The sequence below is a fragment of the Manacus vitellinus genome, unplaced genomic scaffold (genome assembly GCF_001715985.3).
Source record: "Manacus vitellinus isolate BGI_N305 unplaced genomic scaffold, ASM171598v3 scaffold_6_pilon, whole genome shotgun sequence".
Taxonomy (NCBI): Eukaryota; Metazoa; Chordata; class Aves; order Passeriformes; family Pipridae; genus Manacus; species Manacus vitellinus.
Window position 1 is genome coordinate 2,443,058 of NW_021940750.1, and position 23,543 is coordinate 2,466,600.

The 23,543-nt window shown below is 33.7% G+C and overlaps 1 protein-coding gene across 2 annotated transcripts in view; it reads right to left on the reverse strand.

Annotated features, from left to right (window-relative positions):
• Nucleotides 1-7,126: 7,126 nt before the first annotated feature.
• Nucleotides 7,127-23,543, reverse strand: part of FUT8 (fucosyltransferase 8) — an 84,336-nt gene continuing 67,919 nt past the window's right edge. For both annotated transcript variants that reach the window (XM_029964270.1, XM_008919750.4), the window contains 4 exons: nt 18,792-19,038; nt 17,395-17,571; nt 11,716-11,866; nt 7,127-9,057 (listed from right to left, as the gene is read on the reverse strand). In XM_029964270.1, coding sequence (XP_029820130.1) covers nt 8,740-9,057; nt 11,716-11,866; nt 17,395-17,571; nt 18,792-19,038 — 893 coding nt within the window. In that variant the 3' untranslated portion in view covers nt 7,127-8,739. The remainder of the gene's footprint in view (nt 9,058-11,715; nt 11,867-17,394; nt 17,572-18,791; nt 19,039-23,543) is intronic.

The following is a 23,543-nucleotide window of genomic DNA, read 5'->3' on the forward strand; positions in this document are numbered from 1 at the left end:
CTTTTTGTCTATTGTTTCAGGACTGAAAGTCTGAACAAAAATGAAATTTATTTTTTTTTTTGCCTCTGAGAACTTAAAAATGTGACATACAGAAGACAAAACTTGATGAAAAAATCAGATGGGATAACTTCTTTGCATTTCATTTTCTGTTTTCATTTTTTGTGCATATTCAGGGTTTTTTTGAGATCTACATCAACAGAGTAGAAGACCACTCTGTACATAAGCAGAGACAGGGAGGAAATCAGTTGGAAAATAAGAAATGAAGTTGGCACCAGTAGTAGAGAACTTGCTGGAGAAGATATTGCATAAATGAAGAGATTAATGGACATTGTTGTGCCTTGTTCTAGCAACACGCTTAGAAAACTCATTTACAACTCCTTTCAATCAGCCAAAACTATTGCCTTGTATGCCTGCACTGCACGATAATTTTCAAAACAAAGGAAAGCTGGATAAAAGAGACCTAGGCAAAAGAGTGGCAACGTTGGCAGAAAAAAATTGTATCACATGAAATTAGCCCTACCTAGTTCTTGTGGACTCCAGACACCTACTATCAGGAGGGGTCACCACTCTTTCTCAGCAATAAGAAACAGAAATATTTGCAGAGGTTTAAAGCTTACTTTTAGCATCAAATTGTCGTCTACAGACAACAGCAGTAAGCTACTTGCTACAGAAGAGAAGTTAAAACCTACCTTGTAGGATTTGTATGCCAGCAAAGCAAATTACAGGCATCCTAGAAATAAAATATCAGACTCAAATCAGTAAAGAATGGCATTATTTCCTTTTTTTCAACCTTTGTGTATGACTTTACCAAAAGGAAATCCCTCAAGTAAAACTTTGAAGAGGAAGTAACATCAGCACTGCACTGAGAAAATCCAAACTGTTATACTACAGAGGTAGTATAGCAGAGCACCTGTATTAACATGATGCATTTTATTAGAAAGAAACAGAATGTTCTGGAACCAATGTCCATCCAGCATGAATTCATGACAAAATAATGTATGTCTGTTTAACGAATCCTGAAGGGGCAGCCCAAGAAGAGAACAACAACAAGACCTCCAGTAATCACATTGGCAGATAAACTCCTTCATATCAAGCCAACCACTGACTTGGTCACATCCTCATCTTCTAGAGGTTTCTCCAGATTCTTCAACAGATTTTATACCTTCATATTACATACATAACTGTCTATGGTGCATGCATCTGACCTTGAGAGCATATTCCTACAATGTGTTTTCTTGAGAATGAAAATCAGCATGAGTAAGCTCTAGACAGTTCAGCAAAAGGTGAGAAAAGCCTATTATTCCAATGGTCCTTACATTTACTCTCCTACATTCAATTTTAGAAGCACAGAAATAAAGGATATACATTCATGCTTACTGCAAAAATCCTCATTGACTAATATATACCAAACCAATCAGCATGATTATGAATCTGTTTGAATCCACAATGGAATAGATTTAGCATACATATGGTCAGTTATTAAATTCCAAGAGAAGGAATGAGAGTAAAAAAGTACACAACATAATTTCTTAAATCATTGTGCTGTTTCAGAACTAAACATATAAATATGCTATCAATGGCAAAGGTCATCAGCATGTAGGAAGGAACTAAGATAAGTTCCTGTATCTGTATTCCTGTATATTTGGATTTGCTGGGGGTTTTTTAAGAATTTCTTTTCATGTACACATGAAGGCAAATAAGCAATACATATAACAAAATATAAATGTAAAATAAATAAAAGCAAACTCAAAAAAATTCATATTGAATTTAACGGTTTAGAGTAAATGTTTAACACATTTTATGACTACAATTATTATTTATATTACTGTACTGTCTAGGGATCCTACTGAATGACAAGAATCCTAGTAGGACAAGAGTGTTCAAAACACAAAAAAGCACTAGAGGATCATAAATCTTACAGTCTAAACAGTGGACAAAAGGAATGAGCAATACACTCAGAAACATACAAACATCAGCTAATATGAATCAGTGTAATAAAGAGTACCTCATAACACATTAGCAGCTCTAAAGAAATACATTTTGAGCAGGTAGATGCATTGTAACTATAATTTTGTAACATTAATAAAACATTTTTCTCTGTTGTATATAAACAGAAGAAACAAGTAAGCAAACAAATCCATCAATCCTAAATCTATTTCATGAAGGTTCACTAGTGCTAGCCTCTGTATAACCTCTACTGACATAGAGGTTAAAAAAATGGTAAAATCAGCCCAACAAGATTTTTCTATCTTTGCTGAATAACTGAATATTAGTCATAAGCAACAATCATTTTAAGAAATACTCATGCAAAACGAGCTCCATCCCACAAGTCTGAACTTATTGTATATAACAACTTTATTCTCAAGTGAAAACAAAATTTTATAGATGTTAAAAACTGACCACATATTTAGAATTATAAACTTGTCACAGTTCATTCTCCAGCAAAAAGCTGAAGTAGTGAAGCAAACTACTCTCACCAACTAGTTAATTGCTTTCCAGTATCTCAGTTAGACATAACACAGGCCCAGTTCCTTCCCATTCACAAAGAACAAAGTAGGATGTCCTGGTTTTTGATTTCCTTCCATTCTTCCAGGTTGCTACTGTTTGGAAAGGTATCAACAAACATACTTGGGCTTCTTTAACAAACAGATCTTTTGTAGACAGCCGAATCGGACAGAAATCTTTACATTCAGTGGCTTCTCACAGCTGAGCTGTAATATCCTTGTGGCACTGTTTGCAGTGCAGTAATTGAGAATAGTGCAGCTGTATTATTAAAAAAAGGAAAAAAAAAAAAAACCAAAACCAAAAAGAAACACCAAACTTGCCAGACAGCAAGAATACTAAAACTAAACTAAAATAAAAGATTCTAAAGTTGAAGAGAAGAAAATTATCTGTATAGTCCTGTAAAAAGACAGCATTCACATTGTGTCTCTTGCAAACTAAGCTGCAGGCATAAGTGTATAATAAGCAGTAGGTAAAAATGAACAGGGAATTCTATAGGAATACATCTTTCATCTAGTCAAGATACTTTTCATGCTATGAGCTGTAAACCTGATTATGTAAGGAATTTCTATGCCTTGTAAGCCCCCCTAAACACTTCTCAGCACATCAGATTACAGTGTTTACTCTTTGAATCCTTGACTATACCAATTAGGGACAAAACAAAAAAATGCAATTCATAAAAAAAATAATCTGTCAGTAATACAATTTCACATGTTATTATGAAAAACCAAATACAAACATTTGTCCCTTGGACTCTCAGTCAAGTAATGACCACTAGGCAAGGAAATCAAAATATGCAAAGCAGAAAGGTTTGACAAAGGTTCCTACAACCATGGTAGGCCAGGATCAGATGTAAGTAGGCAGTAAGGCTATTGGAAGAGTAAAAAAATTCCATAGTCTTCCAGAAGCATAGATCTATCTGATTCTATTAAAATGGTGCGACTGAAGGATGTTTTTAAAGCAGTTAAAGGAAACAGGGTAAGGTCTGTTATACTTCTTGGAGAAAATGCAGGATAGTTGAGACTTTATCTCACCGTGTTCCAGGAAAACCTTCATAAATATATCAAAATGAAAGCAAAATCTCAAGTCTTTATGAAGTGAGAAAATAATGCAAAACTGAAAGTAAAACCAGTACATGTGTGTGCCAGCAGTTATAAAACACGTATAGTCCAGTGGAGACAGCTCCTTCCCTCAGCATCTCTTAAGGAGTCAGCCTAAGAGTGTGAAGTTAATTTTGAGCAACAGTAAAGACATTTTTGTGCAAAAGTTGTCATGACTTTGCATTAATCCAAACTTGTTTGATTTGCAGTGGCAATAGGATTCTGCTGACAAGATAAGTCAAAGGAAACAAGCACACAAAATAGAGGAACTCCACTGAACAGCAAACATGGTACCAAAAGGGGTTAAGACCAGCAAACACATCAGTGGATGGGATTCTTGAGTAATCTTGAAGATTTCTGTCTTACATACTTAGATTCTGGAATAATCTTGTACACAGTGATGTATTCAAACAGACTAGCAACTTTTTTTTGCAGATCTGGGAATTTTTTACTATCCTCTTATTTGTATCATGCAGTGCCACATTTCATGCTTTTTAGAAATGAACAGGATACTATGAAATCTAACACAACCTGTATACAGTTGATATTCATACGTAACTTACTTTGCTTCAGTCTTGCTCCAGATATGCTTGCAGGTGCATATAGAGGACCTTGAAAAAAGTCTGTAGCCTACAATAATAATTCTAGTGGTACCTTAGGTAAAAGGAATTTTTGTGAGTTGAAAATGTAATTTTAGTTCAATACAATAAGAAAGCCAAACAGCCTTTTGTGCCCTTTGACAACCTGCTTCCAAGCCACCAAAATAGGAATAAAACTGTAATATACGTAGCAACAACCATCAGAATATGACCAGCATGACTTTTATATATGTGACTGGGACTGGTATTAGGCAAAATCAAAATGAAGGTTGCAAATTCTAAGTATTTCTGGCAAAGAGCAGAATGATTTCGCTGGCAGAGGTCCTTAACCCAGTACTGAAATGTTTATTTGTGTCTTCTTATTAGATTATTTCCTCCCCATCTCCCAGACTAAGCAAATTATTTTTACCTGCATTCCTCAGACACATTAGAGATTGCATTGTGAAGAAACTAATGACAAGGAAAAATCAAGCTTGATTCATTGTTTGGAAAAAATTTCAAATAGTGCTACTCCACTTGCATGAAAGAAAATCTCCCTCCCCCTATCAACAATTTTTCATGAAAATGTTCTATTTATTTTCTATTATGTTCCTAGCTCAGAAGACAAGATCCTTATTTTATAATTGCATACCCAAGAAACATAAAACCTGTTATGGAGGAAACTTTTACACTGTGAATATCTCTCTGTAAGAAAGCTATCACCAGTCCTCCTTTCTGAAAATTGGTATAGGAGAGAAATCTTTATGGTTTCCTTAAAACTCAATGGTTTCCTTAAAACTTCCTTAAAATTCAGTGATAGAAGGGATAAACAAAAGACTTATCTGAAAATAAACATTTAAAAATATTTTAAAGTTTTGAAATAAAACATAATCCTTCATAAACAAATCCATAATACTCAACAGTTCATATGGGCAGGATGTTGGTAGAGAAGGCTTGTAAATCCCATGCATTTGACCACAGGCCAAATCAAGGACAGAACTCAGGTTGGTGGTAGCAGCAAACCGCAGATGATGACCCCAGGTGACCACTGTCACAGAAGACTAGTTAACTGAACTACCCAGAATAAATTTCTTGACTGGTAAGCAGCATGAGAGCTTCCAGAGACTACATTTACCTGGCAAGTAAGTTTTTACAGAGAATGTGACAGCGATAATGTAAAATAGCAAAGAACAAAACAGTGCTGTTCATATCGTTTTTATGTACACAACATGCACACACACATACAAATGTTTCTTAAAGAGAAAAGTTTAATTAAACAGTAGTTAAGAGAGTATGAAAGCTCTTTGTTTTACGGATGTCTGAGAAGGTGGTTTGGTATGAGGCAAAAATTACATGACTGGACTGTTGCACAGCTACAAGGCGAACAGAAGAAACATGATGTACACTTGCTTCCTTGCAAGCATTCCAGCTAGTATCTTAATGAGTTCACAACCTTCAAAAGATTCAGCTTTCTTTCAGGAATTAAAGACAACATTTTTATTTCCTGTTATTTTACTTTTCTGTGAGCTACAATAAAAAATCTGGGGTTCTCTCTTCCACTTACCCATGGATGTTACATGTTACCTGGACTCCATTGTAACCAAGAATAAAGTCTCAAATATTCATTTTGTTTAATATAAAACAAATTCAGTTTTAGCGTACCAATGTCCCAGGATTCCAAGACATAATTAACTGGTAGTCTTAACTGAAAGCAATCTCTAGAAACAGATGCATCTAGCAAGCAGCGTATTGCTAGATTTCTTCCTCCGAGAAGTACTGAATTATACGCACTAGAGGATCATAAGACCCAGGGGAACAAGATCATAGCATCTACATTAGTACATTTCTGAATTATTAACAGAAACTCTATAATTTTGTATCATTCCATGATCATTTTCGCAAAGATGATGACCTAATTATTCATTAGGTACTCAGAATATGTAAGGAGGTATGTGTACCTTGCCAGTACTTTGTCAGATATAGTCTGCAGAGGAATTGCCACACTGTATAGGTACATATTTTATAACATCAGCATTTTCAGTTCTCTCGTTGCCATCCATCTCGGAAGATCTGCTCTTGCCTTTGGGCTCATCCTAGATGTTCTGTTATTTATCTTCTTCAGTAGTATTTTCAACTGAGTTACCTGACTCTGGAGGAATTTTCATATGTTCATTTATTTATGAATCTTATTTGTGAATCACACTCTAAAAATGAGCAAGAAATTATGAGCTCTGAAGTCATAAGTAAAGAGCTTAAAAAATAAAACATTTTCAAAATCTATAAATATCAAACAGATAATGTAGTATTTGTGGAAAAACAATTAAATTAGTTTTCCCAAAGATAAAATGAATTGATTTAATTGTTGAGGAAGAAATGTGCATCAGTTTGGATTTTTTTTTTCAAATTGAAAAAGAAAGTAGCAATAGTTTTATCTGTACAATTCAAAATAAAATTTAAAACAATTATAATTTACCCTACCTTTGTACCTCTGAAATATCATGTTTGCCTAAGTTAGTGGAAAATTTATCAGAATCACTTAGGCAGGAAAATAACATCAAGCCACTTCTAGTTCCAAGATACAGAAACACCAGTTAACCCTAGGCATCTTTCATCACAAAAATTCATCATCTTTAGCATTTCTTGGTCACTCCTACTCATTTGCCATTATGCTTCAAGTAGTCTTTAAATCTCATGTGGTATCTATGCTCATTTTCACTGATATGTCTATTTAATATTACGATCAATGTATCTTTTTTCCAACAGAAGTTTTCAGCTTAGATTTTGTTACTCTTTTTCAAGACACAAACCAGTTTTCCAGTTAAGGAACACGTTACTGGAATGGATCTACAGAATCAGTCCTGCAAGTAATGTCAGAGTACCACTTTGTAATTCCTTCACATTCCAATACAGTTCCATTTCACCACTATTTCGATTGGAAGCCTGCTGCTGAACTTCACACTGCCAGAGATTTCCTTTTATTTTTCAGCCTAACATTTATTCATGGTCAAGTGCCTCCATTCATTATGTTTACACTATCCTTCATCTATTCATAAATATAATTAAATATACTTTTGCTTTGTTAAGGTCAACCAACTATGCTTTTTTAATCTTTACTCACGTGGCATTTTCTCAGTCCCTGAACAGTAAACATTTTCTGCACTTCCAGTAATCCAGACTGAATTGCACTAGAGCCTATATAAAATGTTATTAATATTCTTCTTATTTGGAAACAATCTCTTGTTATCTTGCATATTTCATATATATATATATATATATATTTGATTATGTGTATATATATATATATATACAACCGCCAAATCTACGAATTTGTTTGTAAAATTATTTTGTGATTTCTCTTTTCTTAATAGAGAGCTGACTAGCAAAAGATTTCAAAACACTAAGAATTACTAACAACCTCATGACATGCATAAAAATTCATCCTTGTGTATATTTTTCTCAAACCTACTATTTGGGGGTAAATTGTTAGATTTTTTTAAAGTAGTCCAGATTGACGGGTTCTATAAATGGGATAACCTGAAGTATTTTACTTCAAAGTAACTACACTCAATGCCAAAAAGATAAGAGGCCACCTATAATACTCTAAAACCTGAATTAATTTCAGACAAGAAACACAGAAGGTAAAAAAATAGTGCTAGAGAGTAAATGTAAGAAATTTAGTCACTGAAGTCATTCTGCTGTTACCTACTGTCCACAAAACTGAGCAGCACTGTTATAGTACACAGTGTTTTAAAATTCAATGAAACTCCACCTACTTTTTCCCTTTTTTGTGGGTTTTGTGGGTTGTTGTTTTTGGTTTTATTTCTCAATCAGAAGCAATGTCCAGAAACATTATCACTATTAAAGAATCTGTCCATGGCATTGTTTACAAAAGTTCCTAACAGACAGTGACTATTTTATTGTCGAATTTATCCTTTATTTTATTAGTGATGAGAAGTAATCAATGGAATGCTAAAAAAAACCCCCAAACTTGTAAAGAAATCTAGTCTGAAATCTGAATCTTGTTTGAAGCAAGTTCAGTGGTCACGGTAACATCAGATGAAAGTTGACTCTTGCCCATTGTGAAATAGGCATGGCTCTTCTAAAAAGGTCACAAACTTTTCAAATATAGGCACCATGTTTTAAATTTTGCACATACAAAATATGTTCATGTCACTCATATTACACAATGTGGCAGTGTTATAAGTCTGAACATTATTGTAAATTAATGGCAGAGAGAAGAGCCTAAAGCTCACGTAAGACTAATGACTGGGATAAATCCTGAAAAGAGACAAAAAGTATAAAACAACAGTTTTCCTGTTATATGTGGGTTTGTGTGTGCATGTGTGAGAGTGCATATAACAAAAATGTTTAAGAGTAAGTTCAGATAATAGCCCATCCATTTGTTCTCAGCTTCTTATCCAGTTTCATTGCAAAGGCTCTGATTTTAACTCCATGTTAAAATGCAAATTCAAATCCCATATAAACCATTAGTTAGTGTGTTGTTGGCTGGTTCGAACCAATCAAAATTGAGAATTACTGCTGAATGTCTTCCTTTTAATCTACTTGTCAGCCTCTGGATATGTAGGATACTTGACTGTCTCAATTTTCTCCTTAACTTTATAGGATGGGTACAGGCCTGTTCTTCCTAATTTCCTATTGATGCCTTTTGAATAACCATCCCAGTGATTTCCAGCTACTCCAATTATATCTCCAGGTTCCATGGGAATTTCATCAGCAGTTCGTGGATGATGAGCATAAATAGCAATCTGGTTGTGAGCATTCTGTCCCCCAAAGTAGTAGATATCATCCAAAGAATGGAAATATGCTGAAGCATCTGGATGCAACGTCTGCATAATTTCATAGGCAACTCGACAAACCTTAGAAATAAAAATAGAAGAGAAGCCATTAACATTGTGTGTGCCTGCAATATACCACAGAAGTCAGCAATCAATGTATGGTAAGTTTCCCAGGAGATCAAGTTTTGGAATGTCCAAGTTAAAAAAAAAAAAACCAAAACAAACCTCAAACCACCCACCCCCAAACTGGATATTTACTGACAAGATGCATGAAATTGCTTTTTAATTAATCCTCTGGTGATCAGATTTGGTAAACAAATAAACAAATTGATAAATAATTAGAACAGTCAACTCTTCAGTAAAAATTGAAAACATCTATATGAACACTAGCAATCCTGCTTTTAAAAATAAATGATCTCCAGCCAATCAAATGTAAGCACAAATTAAGTTTTTTTCTACTACTACTAAAAACTGTATTTACTTCCCTTTGAACCCTTAGAACTTACATTTTCTAAGTCTATCCTGCAATAATGAGGTTTTATGTTTACTTTTCTAAAGGAAGTTCCAATTTTCACAATCAAGCAATTCCAGAAGTCCAAGGCTTTAAAATGCTGTTATAATATTAGAACAGTGATAGAATTATGACTATTGGTAACTTAGACGACAAGTAAACGAAACTGAGTTTCAGCAAGACGATGTTGGTGAGAAGAAAGATGTATTTTTACTTGTCATTATATTCCATTTTATGAAGGGAATTTTCTCCAAACTGAACACAGGTTCCCATAACAGAATTGTGTTCTCAGAGTTACCAGAAACACAAAAGGTTGCCACTATATTAAACGAAGCTCTTTTCAACAATTGGCTAGAAAGCTCTTCTCTGTCAAGTGTCTGACTTGGCCACTGCAAGCTTTCTGACTTCTGATCTGCACTATTGTAACTTTCCCTGATTTTGCATAAGTTTGATAAAGGTTAATGAACTAACAATACAGCGGATTTCTTCAATATGAAGAAGCATTTGAGCTTTTTCATAATTTTTAGTCTATGTTAATATAGTAAAGCTTGATTTTACTTTTCTCCCTTTGAAAATACAGTGAATAGAACTTTGATCAGTCAAACCAGACATATTTGTACATTCCTAGCTTCTTTGAGAGAGGTATTTAATCTAAAAATGTGATAGATTTCCTTTTATCCCTCTCTATCTGAACTTTAACTTTTGAGAAGTAGCTTTCAGAAGATCAGGTTGAAGTTAATTATTTGAAGTACCTGTTACACACCATAACGTAGAAACCAATTTGATTATCCATACATTTGTAAAAGCTTATTTTTTTATAGCTTCTCTGACTGCTTTTGATGTTTTGTTCTCTGCATGTGTGTGTACCCCAGGAAGAGGATACACACACATATTACTAAAGATTTTACATCTTTTCAATAGAAAATGCTTTTTAGCAAGTGAATCCTGCATGAGTTTACTCATGTCTTGGTCCGAAATAGCCTATATTAATAACCTTCTAAATATGCTATAAAAGGTCTTCTTACAAGGTGTGGCAAACAGTAAATAAAGTGTATCTACAAGGATGATTGAAGGATAAGAGGCTTTTCTATACTTTTTGTGGTTTTGCTATCTTCTTGCTATGGCAATGTTATTACAAATTCTGCTTGTCAAGATCAACATATCACTGTATTGACCATAAATTAGTATTAATATTATGCTTGTTACTTATTTGTAATTACAGTGCAGCAGACAATTTACATTTGAGGCTGTGGAAAAATGATTTCTTTTTAAGTAAATTTTAACTTTTGAGCTTTGTGTCCACTTCCATCTAACAGTACAATCACATGTGATTTAAGAGAATATAAGAGAATATATGACAACAGCACATCAAAAACATTCAGTCTGATTTCAATCATATGTTGCCATATTTGAATCAGGTGGATCAGCATACCATTTACCAAATACTGCTTGGTGACTTTTTGCTGTGTTTTTTTATCTTAAAACAGCTTTTTATAAAAGCTTTTCATGGTATATGAAATTAATGTACAATATAATGCAATAAAGAACCAAATACCAACAATGACAATTATATGATTCAGTTTCCTACTGGACTCCAATTTCCTTCATCACATCACTCAAGAAAGGAAGCTTGTAGCATATAATTATGTGCAAAAAGAAGTCTCTACAGATTACCGAGGTCAGAATTCACACTTATTATGCTACCACTGGATTGCTAGAAATGGAATAGACTGAAGAGAAACTAAATGTCAGTGCTCTTCATCTTTTCCACTCCCACCATCAACTAAGGCAACAGCAGATATGTTTGAACTGTAGTAGAATGCAAGGATATGTAGAAATGGATGGAAACAAGCTGTATATTTCCTTCATGAAAAATTAAGGTGTTAAACATGTTTACAATTATTTTTATCTATTTCAAATGCCTTACCAAGCGGCATAGAAATGGATGGATACAAGTTATACATTAACTTTATGCAAAACAAGAAACTCAAACATGTTTAATATTTTTTCTTGCTTATTTCAAATGTCTTAATTAAGGCAGTCACTTCCACTAAAGAGAAGTAACCAATGCTTACAGTCCTCTAAATGTTCACATAAAATACCAAGCCTTTGATTCTTGCCTAAAATTTTCATGAGAGATCACTGCGAACAAGATAACAGGAGCATGAAGAAGACTAAGATTTAGAACTGGTACATATAATCTACATTGTATTTGCATTGCAGTTTACCTGGGACGAAAATGTACAGACCAGGAAGTCTGCCTGAGACAAAAAGTGAATATCCAAAATAACACCTCTAAGGGAGTTTTCAGTGTATCGGTTATGAAGTCCTGCTGACCAGGATATGGAGTTATCACTGATAAATTCGTAATTTGGATACCTGTGAAAATACAACACACTGTTAACAGCAAAGTCTTGTTCTATTTATTTTAATTTTTTTTAAGAAGCATTATTTCTGCTGCAAGTTAAGGTTGATAGTTTGTGTTAAGTGATTCTCTGCCTGATAGGAAGTGAATTAAAATTTTGCTGAACCCTGTAGAATGTTACTGCTGCCTCCAATCATGCCCTCTATCTACAAAAGAAAAGAAATTAAAAGATGCTGTAAGTCTGTCTGATATATAACACTGCAGAGGAAGTGAAAAAATATCAGGAATTATATGTTACATTCTGCTAATGATGCTGATATGCTGATTTTAGATTAAATATAGTCAGATCACTTATAGTTTTCTCTACTGCTAAATAGGACATGGGATTCTGACTTTACTATACTACATTTACTACCACACTGTTTGTTAGATACTGATTATGACACTGCACAAAAAACCCCAGTCACCTGTAAAAGGGACATATTTAATAAATTAATCTAAATTAACAAAAATAATAAAAAGTCTTTCACTGTTCTTAAAGCCACACAGAAAACAAATTTTGCAATTTACTGGTCAAAAGGAAATAAATGTAAAATTTCATGCCAATGCACTTTTCTTATTATAAAAAAAAGTACTACTTTAAGTCAAAATATTTTATTTGAAATATAAAGCCTTGTTTTATATTATTTTAAAAATAAAAGATTTTATCATGTAACAATAACTACTTAAAAATATTAAAAAGTAATGGTCTTTCTAAAAATATTTATGCCCCTGTACTCTGGAACTGAATCTGAAAGAAACTGTGAAAAGGAGAATGAATTAATTAAATTTTCAATCACCTCCTATCACATTTTTAGAGACATAACAAAGGTGGTAATTACATTGATGTTACACATTAATTATGTTTAAATCATGAACTGCAACTCAAATGGCTAACCAGTCAACTACAAAATTTCAGCTGCAGGGCTAATTATAAAACAAATGCATATATATATATAATTATATATATAAATATAACAACTTTTTTTTCAAATTTACAACTTCACAGTAAATATAAATCAATACATTACATAAGACAGTAAGGCAGCTAATATTACATTTGTAAGAATTAAACATTCTGATACTGTTTAATAAAGAAAAATAAAAATATAGAGCTGCCTTTAATGCTGGAGTAACAATAAACTAAACCCATAACTAGATGTTTCAAAGTCTGACAGCTCTGTGATAAACATTGCTCAAAATTAATCTTCAAAAACCAGAATCCACATTCTGAGTAGAGACGAAAGATCTTTTCTTGAAGAATCTGATTCCTTACTAGCAAAAGATCAGTCAACTTTAAGGAATGAAGCACAAGAAAAAAAAAGTATCATATTGGATCTGGTTAGAAAAGTAGTCAGAATTATTTACACATCTTTTTATGCATAAATTTAAAATTTTTTCCTTCTTTCCTTTATTCTGGAAACAGTCTTTGAGATGCTTTTAAATCTAGTTTTCAATCCAGTTTGCAAAGTTGATCCAAATTCATCTAACCAACAGTTTCAGGGCCCATTTCTTTAAAACAGTGATCAAAGCTTATAATTTATCCACTCACACATTTAAGTTTTCAAACAAGCACTTTTATGTTTTCCCACACACATAGTGTTCATGCTTGGAAAAAGAGGTTTCTTTTAAAATGTTAGTAAAATAGCAGCCATATTCAGTGTGACCAAAGAATCTTCTGATCCACTATCCTGTCTCCAACATAGGCTGAAAGCAGAACATAAAGAAAAATACCAAGAAAAAGGCCAAGCGTATACTTCTCTCAAGCCGTACGTAGCCCACTGACTTCCTGCATCAAGTGAAGTTTAATTCTCCTTCCCATTCACTATAGTGCTTTAGATTCTATTTATATCCGATTCCTGCAACAATGGCTGCAAAGAAAGTGAAAATTCTAAAGTTCTATAGTTAGCTCGTGCTTCCTTCTATTCCCTTTTCCTTCTGTATTTATATTATGACGAATGTAACACAGTGTAATTTCTGTGTAAAAAACACAGAAATGTTTTTTCTATTGAAGTAGAACTTAGGCACAATCCTATTACTAGGATTCCTGAATGTGTGGCAAATGATTAATAATATGTCATATTCTTACTGACAAAATCACCTAAATACAACATTTGGTAAGATGCCTTCTAGCTTTACTCACACATTCTCTTCTCTAAAACAGGAAAGGACCAGACTGTGAATCATAGAATCATTTAAATTGGAAAAGACCTTTAAACCCAGCCAAGTCCTCCACTAATGGATGTCCCTAAGTCCCACATCTCCAATACTTTTAAATACCTTGAGGGATAGAGGTATTCGGCTTCCTTGGGCAACCTGTTCCAAGATAAATCCAAAGAATGGAAACCAGCATAACTCTGTTTTCTTTGTATCGGACTACATACGTGTAGTATATCTCCTCCACATGTCAAAAAATAATACCCAATTCTTCAAAAGCTATCTAACAGATTCTTGAAACCTATGTACAGGCCAGGAAGGATTTTTTTTCTTATAGGAGAAGGGGAAAACACGAAATCAGAAGGAGGTAGGGAACAGATAGTTAAAAACCTTTTCTTCCTGCACCTACCAGCCTCAGATAAGGATACAAATCAAGCACTGTGGGACTATTTCAAGCTTCAATTGGTTTGAGAAGCTGATCAACTAATTGTGTAACTACAGCTTATCACTGCAGATGCAAACCAAGGCAAGTCCCAAGCTCCTGTTCTCAGTTTGTTAGGCCTGTGGAAGCGTCCAGAAAAGGCACTGCAAATTTTCTTTCCTCTGAAAGAAGATTGTGAGCACATGTGTAAACAGATAGAGTAACAAATAATGTGTTTTCTCAGGTCTGAAGGACTGCTGAATTCTATATATCAGACATACTATGACTGGGGGCAGGGGGGATAGCTCAACTACAGATAGTGCACAGACATTAACCTGCTATTGTAGAAGTAGATAAAAAGTGAAAAAGAAAAAAAAATACAGATGACTTTACAGGTAAACATTCTGGAAGGAAGAATGTGATTTGCTGAATTTTTGTGCTCATATACACAAGAAAGAGACCTAAATAGATTTATATATAAACTAGAAATATATTAAATATAGTTTCTTAAGAATTTATGTGCATATTCAGCTGTATTATTTTGAATACCTTAAAGGGTATTCTGTAGATACTGTAAAGTAGTATTATAGACTAGAAATACAAATACTAGACAGTCAAAAATTTGCACTTGAAAACTATTAAATCAGCCAAAGAAAAAGCAATTTACACCATCCCTAACATATCACCTATATAGGACAAATACCATGACCTCTACTTACCAGAACCTATCAGATGCTTTATCCCATAATCATTACAGTTGAACTCTCAACCACACTTCTCTACTCAAGGTGTTCTACATCATCCTAATTCTGAAAATATACCACTTCTTTTGTTCTTTTGGAAATAAAACAAACAAAAACACTCTACAAACTGACAGTAGTGACTCCACTATTTTTACTACTGTAGTTGCAGTTAGCAGACATCTGATTGCAAGGGAAGTTCCTGAAAACATTTCTGTTTTCATGACTATGAATAGTTTAAAATACTTCTCTTAACAGAAATAAGATGCCTATTCATGTGAATGTTGGCTCTAATTTTTCATTATTTAAATGACAACACTGTTCGACAGCCAATCACTCTCATGTAGACAGATATAATATCTAGTACTTTACTAATATTATTGCACTAAATAAAGAATGCAACATAAGCTACTGCAATGTGACAGCTGTTTCTATCAAAGCTTGGTGACTTTTTTGTCAGAAGTGTAAACTAATTTGTAGTTGATTTCACAAGAAGAAGAAGAAAAGCTTCTTTACTGCCAAAAAATGACCTTGACCTGCCTTCAGATGCCCTTAAATGCCAAAACATCAAATCCTGCCTTCTGTAAAATCACTGTAAGTTTTGAATGCCTTCTGCTCAATTGCAAGCAACAGTAGGGTGCGAGCAACTTAGGAAATTATGTTTCAGTGTAAGCTTTGACCTGAAAACTCAGCAGTAACGCATAAAATATTCTCCACTACTTAGAGATTCTATGCCTTTCATTAAGAAAACATACAAAATCAATGCTGTACTATTGAGCTGTAGCTTACCATAGTGCAGTAAGACTGTGATATGGAATGGACCTGAGCTGCAATGCTTAACATAATTCAGTACTGTTTTACTGAACCCGTTACACTTCTACAATTAGTTTTTGTTGCTATTGAAAATTTGGGCTGATATGTTTACATAGGTAGAGCATCTCATTATTATTCACAAAGAGTGCTAAGAACTGAAAGGCAAACAAAAGTAAAGAAAAAATGCATAACTAGGATTGTTACAGAAACAGTGAATTCTGTTATGTTACAAACTAATTAAAGTTACGTAGGACAGTACAAAGAATTAAATATTATAACCTCAATTTTGTATTACCTGTCTTTTCATTGTTTAGATTTGCACTTTAAGTGTTATTTTATAATTGTTTCTGATACTGTTCTTGCTTCTACACATACAAAAATGGAAGGATTAGGTTGCCATCATCTGGAGTTGTGTATGTTCATTTAGTTTTTATAAAACACCATAACTTTAAACAGCAGCCCTTTATAGATATGAAAGAAAAATAGAAATAGCACAGTTGAAATACAGAGACTTTCAATGCTGTAGAAAATTCCTCTAATAGAAAATAACATTTTCTGCTTACCTTGTATATTCCAAAGAAAATTTGTTACACAGTATGTTATCTTATATATTTTTCCAAGAATGTCTATCAAGGATAAAACAGTTCAAAAACTTGCCACTATTGAGTAACCTTGATTTTAAGAAGTATTCATTAATTAAAAGTACTAATTTACATGTAAATACGGGCCATATTAGGAGTAAATGAATGCAAACTGCACATCTACGTTCTAGAGAGCTAGAAGGGGACAAAGGGGATAAAAAGGGACAGAGACACTGTCAAGAATCCCAGATATAGTTAAGGACAAACTTTAAAACTATTCAACATGTAGGGTGAAAGTCTTCTAAGTTGTCAATATAGAAGTCTATCTGAAAGTCATCAGAAGCTTTTCAACCTACTTACAAAAATTCCTCTGGCAGCTATTCACAGAAAGGTATTTTTAGGATAAGTGAAACTTCTCAATATATTAACCAGTTTTTACAATATTCCTAAATAGTTTATTTTTAATATGTATGTTTTTAAAAAAGTTTGGTGTGTTTAATATTTATATTTCTACCTCCCTTTTACAGCATTGCTTTGTTTTTAAATAGTCAGAGGTATCTTGCTCAACTCTTCTAGATTTTTAACACTAATCTCTGAAAAGCATATTTGGGGGAAAAAAATCCAAAAGCAGCATATCTTAGAGGAAAATCAAAATCACTGGAAAATGAAATGCAATCTGAACTGAAAAAAGGATGAAAAAAATTATACTAAAACTTGGGTGTGCACAATACTCAGAAATTGTAAAGCTAACCAGAAGGAACAAACTGTAATATAAAAATAATTCATCTTACTTAGACTTTGCCTCTTGCAACAAGGAAGGGTCATCTGTAGCCAAATACACTCTCTTTTTATCAACTTGCATTCTGCGAGCGAGAAGTTCAAACCTCTCTTCAACATGTACCATGTATTCTTCAATCGGATGAAAGGCTGCCTCTGTTCCTACTTTGTCTGTCCTCCGAACGTGAACACTGGGAAGAGGTAGAATACAATACACACTTAAGCAAATGAAATTTTTACTCTAAGTTTCATGCCTGTGCTTTTAGAATGCATACTAATTGAATTCCTACATAAAATAGGGAAGGATTTAAAGTCATCCACGTTTATCAAGACAGTGACAGCATGAAGTTAGCTGCCAGTCTGTTCTTGAAAGCAATAAAGTAATCTTGAAAAGAAGGCACAAGGTAACTGAAGGAAAAGAACGAAGGACATTGAATTACAGCATACGAGGTGTTTCTTCTGTGCAGAAGGTTATCTGTTGTAGCTAGACAATGCTTGATCAATACAGCTCAAAAGGAAACCAGGAATATTTCCATCATGGACATATTGGGACACCAACTACAATGCATGGTTTGAATGAAAGTTGTTATAAATGTATCTTTTCAACCTTCTTGAAACCTAACAAGTCTTCATATACACCTGTGGTGAAGGGGCCTACCAACTCAATGGTCAAAAGCCGACTAACATTTGGACAAACCTATTGTGTACTCCTCAAAAAGAAAGTTTAAGGTTTGAAGGAAAATTCTGGTAAAGGAAGCAGTAGTTGCAGACTCTAGTACAGCAGCAGCAACATTTTTCATGTTATATGACAGCAAAACCTTTCTTCCACAAGCTGCTCTTTATTGCCCACAGGTGCTTTCCTTCCTTCTCCCCATATCTCCCCATACAGACCATTCCAATTCATAGTTACCACTGAGAAACAACAACTGTGAAAAAATCAGCAGGGAAGCAAAAGGCACATACCATGTCCATATGTAGCCAGTGATAAAATTAGTTGTGGATTGTGGCATGCAAAATGTAGGCCTAGCCTCTTTTCCTCAAATGAAAAAGCTACAGGCACTTAAAAGAAGACCCAGACAGTAAAGTGTCTGGGTCTTTAATTGCTGTAAGGCAGTTAAATCAACAAAATTCTGTATTACTAGATGTGAAAGGACATGTTAAAAAATCTTCTATTGAGATGCCTTTTATATATCAGTCCAACTGCAGGTAGACAAGTATGCTGAAGGAGTACTTGTAATCAATTTGTATTATGCACAGTTAAAAAATAATAGCTTCATCTAGAAATCTCTACATCTCTCCCTACAAAATACTTGAGGCTCTTGGATAATCATCATAAAACAGTTTTTCCTGAACAGAAATCACTACATACATATTAAAGCACAGAGAGTTAAAAAGAAAACTAAATACCCACCCGATCACTGGATGTTTGAAACCAAGCTTCCTTGTGGCTTCCTCTATTTCTTTTTCTAGCCAAGGCTGTGGACGAATCAAGTATTTCACAAACTGTGAAACCCACCACACTGCAGGATCCCCATGTACACGAATTAGTCTATCAGCCAAGTCTTCAGGGACAGCCAAGGGTAAATAAGGTGGCCGTGGGTGTAAGCTGTCAACAATGGGAAGTTCCACCACCTGAACATCCTTATCATTAGCCTCACCTGTTTTAAAATACATACTAGGATGAGTCAAGTAGTTTACTTTATGAATAAACTTTACCATTGGCAAACAATATCCCAAACATATCAGCTAATCTGTATCTTCAACTTCAAAAAGACTACCTAACCCTTGTTCTACTTTTTCAAAATAGCATTAAAAAAATCTAATAAAAATCATAGTTCTAGATTGGACTTATATATGAACTGTATCTAACAATGCACTTAAGTAGAACAAAATTGAAGGTCCTTGAATTCTTAGCAGCTGTTAATTAATAAAATAAAAAATGTGTTCCGCTTTACATATTCATACCTTTTAATATACCACTACACCATTACTGTGTGGTAAGGCTTACTTGGACAGACTTGTTATCTAAAATGTCTAAAATTCAATTAATTGTGAAAAATTAAACAAAGAAATATTTTGAGGCACAAGAATTGTTAAAAAAATAACTACAGCTCTGCTGTTCTTTTGAATACATTTTATTGGAGTAAATCTTGGCATTTTAGACATCATTACAACCACTGAATTAGCTATTCTGTTGATAGAAGAAAAGAAAGACAATTCCTGGCTTCAAAAATTCAAACTATGACGATAAGCAGCAAATTAAATAGATCAAGGAAAACACAAGCACAAGCAATGTATAAGCATGTGAGGTACATCCAGGTAAGAATTTGTTATCTTTTAAATACTAACTATAGTATGGGATGGATGCTTTAGAAGGGCTTAAGAGCTACTAAACATTATTTAAGAGTTTTCACAAATTACATGAACACAAACGTCTACATAATTGATAATTCAAAGCTATGCTCATATACTGAAATAAATTATAATACATGACAACATAAAACAAAACATTACATTTTTGAAGCACTGAACATTTCAGGTAATATTTCCACTGTGCTCATTTGCTCCAAAATAATGTTTTTGTTGTTTGCAGTGTTTACTGGCAAAGATGGTTAGTTCTCCCTTTAGTGCTCACCAGCTAGGAAAGAAAACTGCTTTAAATACAAGCAAATCAAACTCAGGACTTACATGATTTTTCATGATTTGGCATAACCTTACTATCTCTCTGGTTTTCAAATTTAATCTTTGTCTTTCTCATTTAAAGCCCACTTAGAACTTTTGCTATTTCTATCTTTCATATCAACTTCTTTTATACCTGGTTTGTCACAAAAAGCCTTTGGAATTTTGTCATTTTAGCTAACCTTACTTCCTGCTATCTGAACATTGGCTCATACCTGCAGTTGAATGAGCATTTTCGTTGGGTGTTCATTACTTTCTTACTTGACATTTTGCCATGCAATCACTACTGTTAGTTAATGTTAACTGAAAACCTGTTTGATCATTTATTCTCCTATTATTTAAAAATTCACCAGCTGATTTTGAAGTATTTTTTTTTAAGAAGTTGTCCTTAAAAGTATGCCAAGGAATACCATGCTAAGGACATTCCTGTCTTGTAAATGAGAACTGCAATTTAATTTCTGTTTCTGTTGCTAGAAACACAACTGAATAAACTCATGTACAAATGGAATTGCTTCACTGCTTTTCTGTTTCTATAATATACTTATTTAAACTGATATAAACTTGCATAGACTAATCACAGATCTACTTAACCAAGCTCTACAACTTGAAAGACAGACTGCCAATTTGAAACCTTACCCAAATGAACAATTCCTAATTCAACCACATGAGATATGTCAGAGTGCTAAGAATGCTGTTTGATTAGCATTCAGACTATACTGAATTCTCACAAGGCTCCTTGTTGTCTTGCTGGCTACTGTTACTTAATGCAAAGACAGCAGGTTCAGGATTCATCAATGATATTTTAATGCTTTTCTTCACAAATCAGATAAGGTAAAAAATGAAAACTATACAAAGTTATGGTGTGTTATCCTACTTATGAATTGTCAACTAGTTCAGAAGAAAGAAAAAGTAGGCTTTTATCTGTTCTGTGATGCAGACTACATCTACTACAACTATCTTTTGGGGATTTCCAAACCTTAATAAAGTTACCTCACAAGAACTTTACGCTATAGTTGAATTATAAAATGGAATTGACATGAGATAAAAATCCTATTTTTCTTCTAAAGTACTCAGTGTAAAATATCACTCATATATCTAAATGTTTTTTCTCTAGGGTTTTGCTTTGTACAATTTTTAATACAAAATTTTTGAGCTTAGTTTCTGATTACTTTCTCACTAGTGTTCCACTTACTAATTTTTTAATCATCCTTTACGTAACCAAACCTTTTAAGGTAGGCAGGTGTTGAATAAATTTGGGGCAATTCTAATTTAAAGAAACTGAAAATACAGTCCTTTTTTCCCTAGGTTTCATATGCCATATGAAGAGTGTTGTTCCATTTATCATCCCAAGAGGTTCAGGAATGAATACACAAAAACGTTTTCTAAGATGCCAACATGCCTTTCATTACTTTTTTCAATCCAGCACTCCCAAGGCTTTTTTCCTGAATCCTTTCCTCTTCTCTCTTGCACAACTCTTGCAATTATACTCACTCTTATGTCTCTTACCACTCTCTGTACTGTTTGCCTTTTGAAAAGTGACATCTGTGATCTGTCACTGCTTCTCGCTTGCAGGCCTGAATATTGACTTCAGTACACAGTCTATCCATTTTGAGGACTTCTGAGTAACCTTAACAAGACCTATTTCTTTTGGTCAAATTTGGCCAAAATTTATCCAACATTCAGAACTTGCACTAAGTTAGGATTAAAAAGAAAAAGAGCAGATAGAAAGATAAAGCATGACAACAAAACTTTCGCTCTCACAAGACACTTGCCTAAAATACTTCTCTGACAAAGATACTATTTTATCAGTTCCCTCCTAAAAAGTAAAAGTGTAACAACAGTCTTTCTGCTCCTGCAGAAACCCCTAACTTCCAGAGTTCCTGAACTACCAACGTCTTTGTAACACATGTGGCTTTCAATAGTATTTATCTTTTCATGTCATTCTGGTTCTATGAAAATCCTACCCATAATCAAAACCACAATGTAAAGATAGACAGTGCTCTTACTGTCTTAACACATGATGAGATTTCAGTAAATGTTTTCCCTTTTGGACTTAACGGAAGCCTGAACTGAGTGTAATGATTTCTGCATTTGAAATAGCTCTGTCTCTAACAAAACTAAGGCAGTTGCACCTACTGAAGCCTTTAGAGCCTCCATTCCCTTTTTAGCAAGCTCAGGAGAGGTGTATTATAAAGACCTATATTTCTGTTACACTCTGTTGAAAACTTCTCATCACTTATTGGAAGTTTTTTGTGGCAATTGCCACATCACTTTGAGAGAACATCAAAAAGTAAAGATTTTTCCCTTCCTCAATTGTTTAGATACACAGCACAACAGCTGGAAAGTTTACAGATGAAGTGACTGCACAAATTGACTTCATATAACAGTCAGCAGACTATTAAACTAAGAAAAAATCAAGAAGCTTACTAGTAATTTATTTTTCCTTTTATCTTTATATATTCAAACTGCTTTTGAACAGTGCCTTATTTCATCTAAAAAGCCTATATCAAAAGGGGTGCCTGCCTAAGAGGAGTTTCAATTCCCTAGCTACCAGAAAATATCATACAATGTATTTGTAGAGGGAAATACACTTTTATAAATGAAAAGGGGTTTTGCCATGTTATCCAAGTTTAGTCATTCAAGTAAACAGTAACCACAGTTGATGATTTAAAAGTAAGATCTTACATAAGGATAGCTGAAATTACTTAGGAAAACATAAAAAAAAGACCTTTACAGCAATATTGAAGAAAGACTGACTTTGGATTTGATTTCATATAATTCCACTGAAGCTTAGTCTTTATTTCAGTCTATTGTTAATTACTATACACTTGAAAATTCTTCCAAATACTTGCTTTGTATATTAAGTTATCTTTTCTGGAACACAAGATAGACTACTTTTATAATAATCCTTCAACATCTTCAGGGACTTATCTCTTGCATGCATATGCTCATTGGACATACATCTGAGCCTGTAACAAGCATGTATAAGCACGTCAAAAACAAGACAACATGCAGACAATATTTTATATCTCATGATCTAGAAGTTTGCAACAGGTCATGAGAATGGAGTTAATATTTGCACTTGGTTGTCCACGTGTCTATTGGAGGAGTGCTCCCAGTTTAGATGAGACATTTACTGTGTTTTTGAGCTAGTGGTTTGTAACTTCCAATCTTGTATTGTCCTAATATGAACACTTGGAAGATTCATCTTTCAATGAATTAGTAAAAGTACCTCCATATGCAAGTCTAAATGGAACAAAACTCTCAAGGTATGAGTAGACAGAAAGACATTTTAGTTAGCCATAAATCAAACAGGAGACAATAAAACTGCTATGTTGTTTGAGATTCATAGCAGTGAGGCACACATCACCCTAACAATGCATCTGAAAGAAACAGGGATGCATTTTACATCATATGGTCTACCAACAAAAATCAAGAGTGTAACTTTGCAATAATGGAAAAGGAAGTTTTTCTGGTCTTCAGT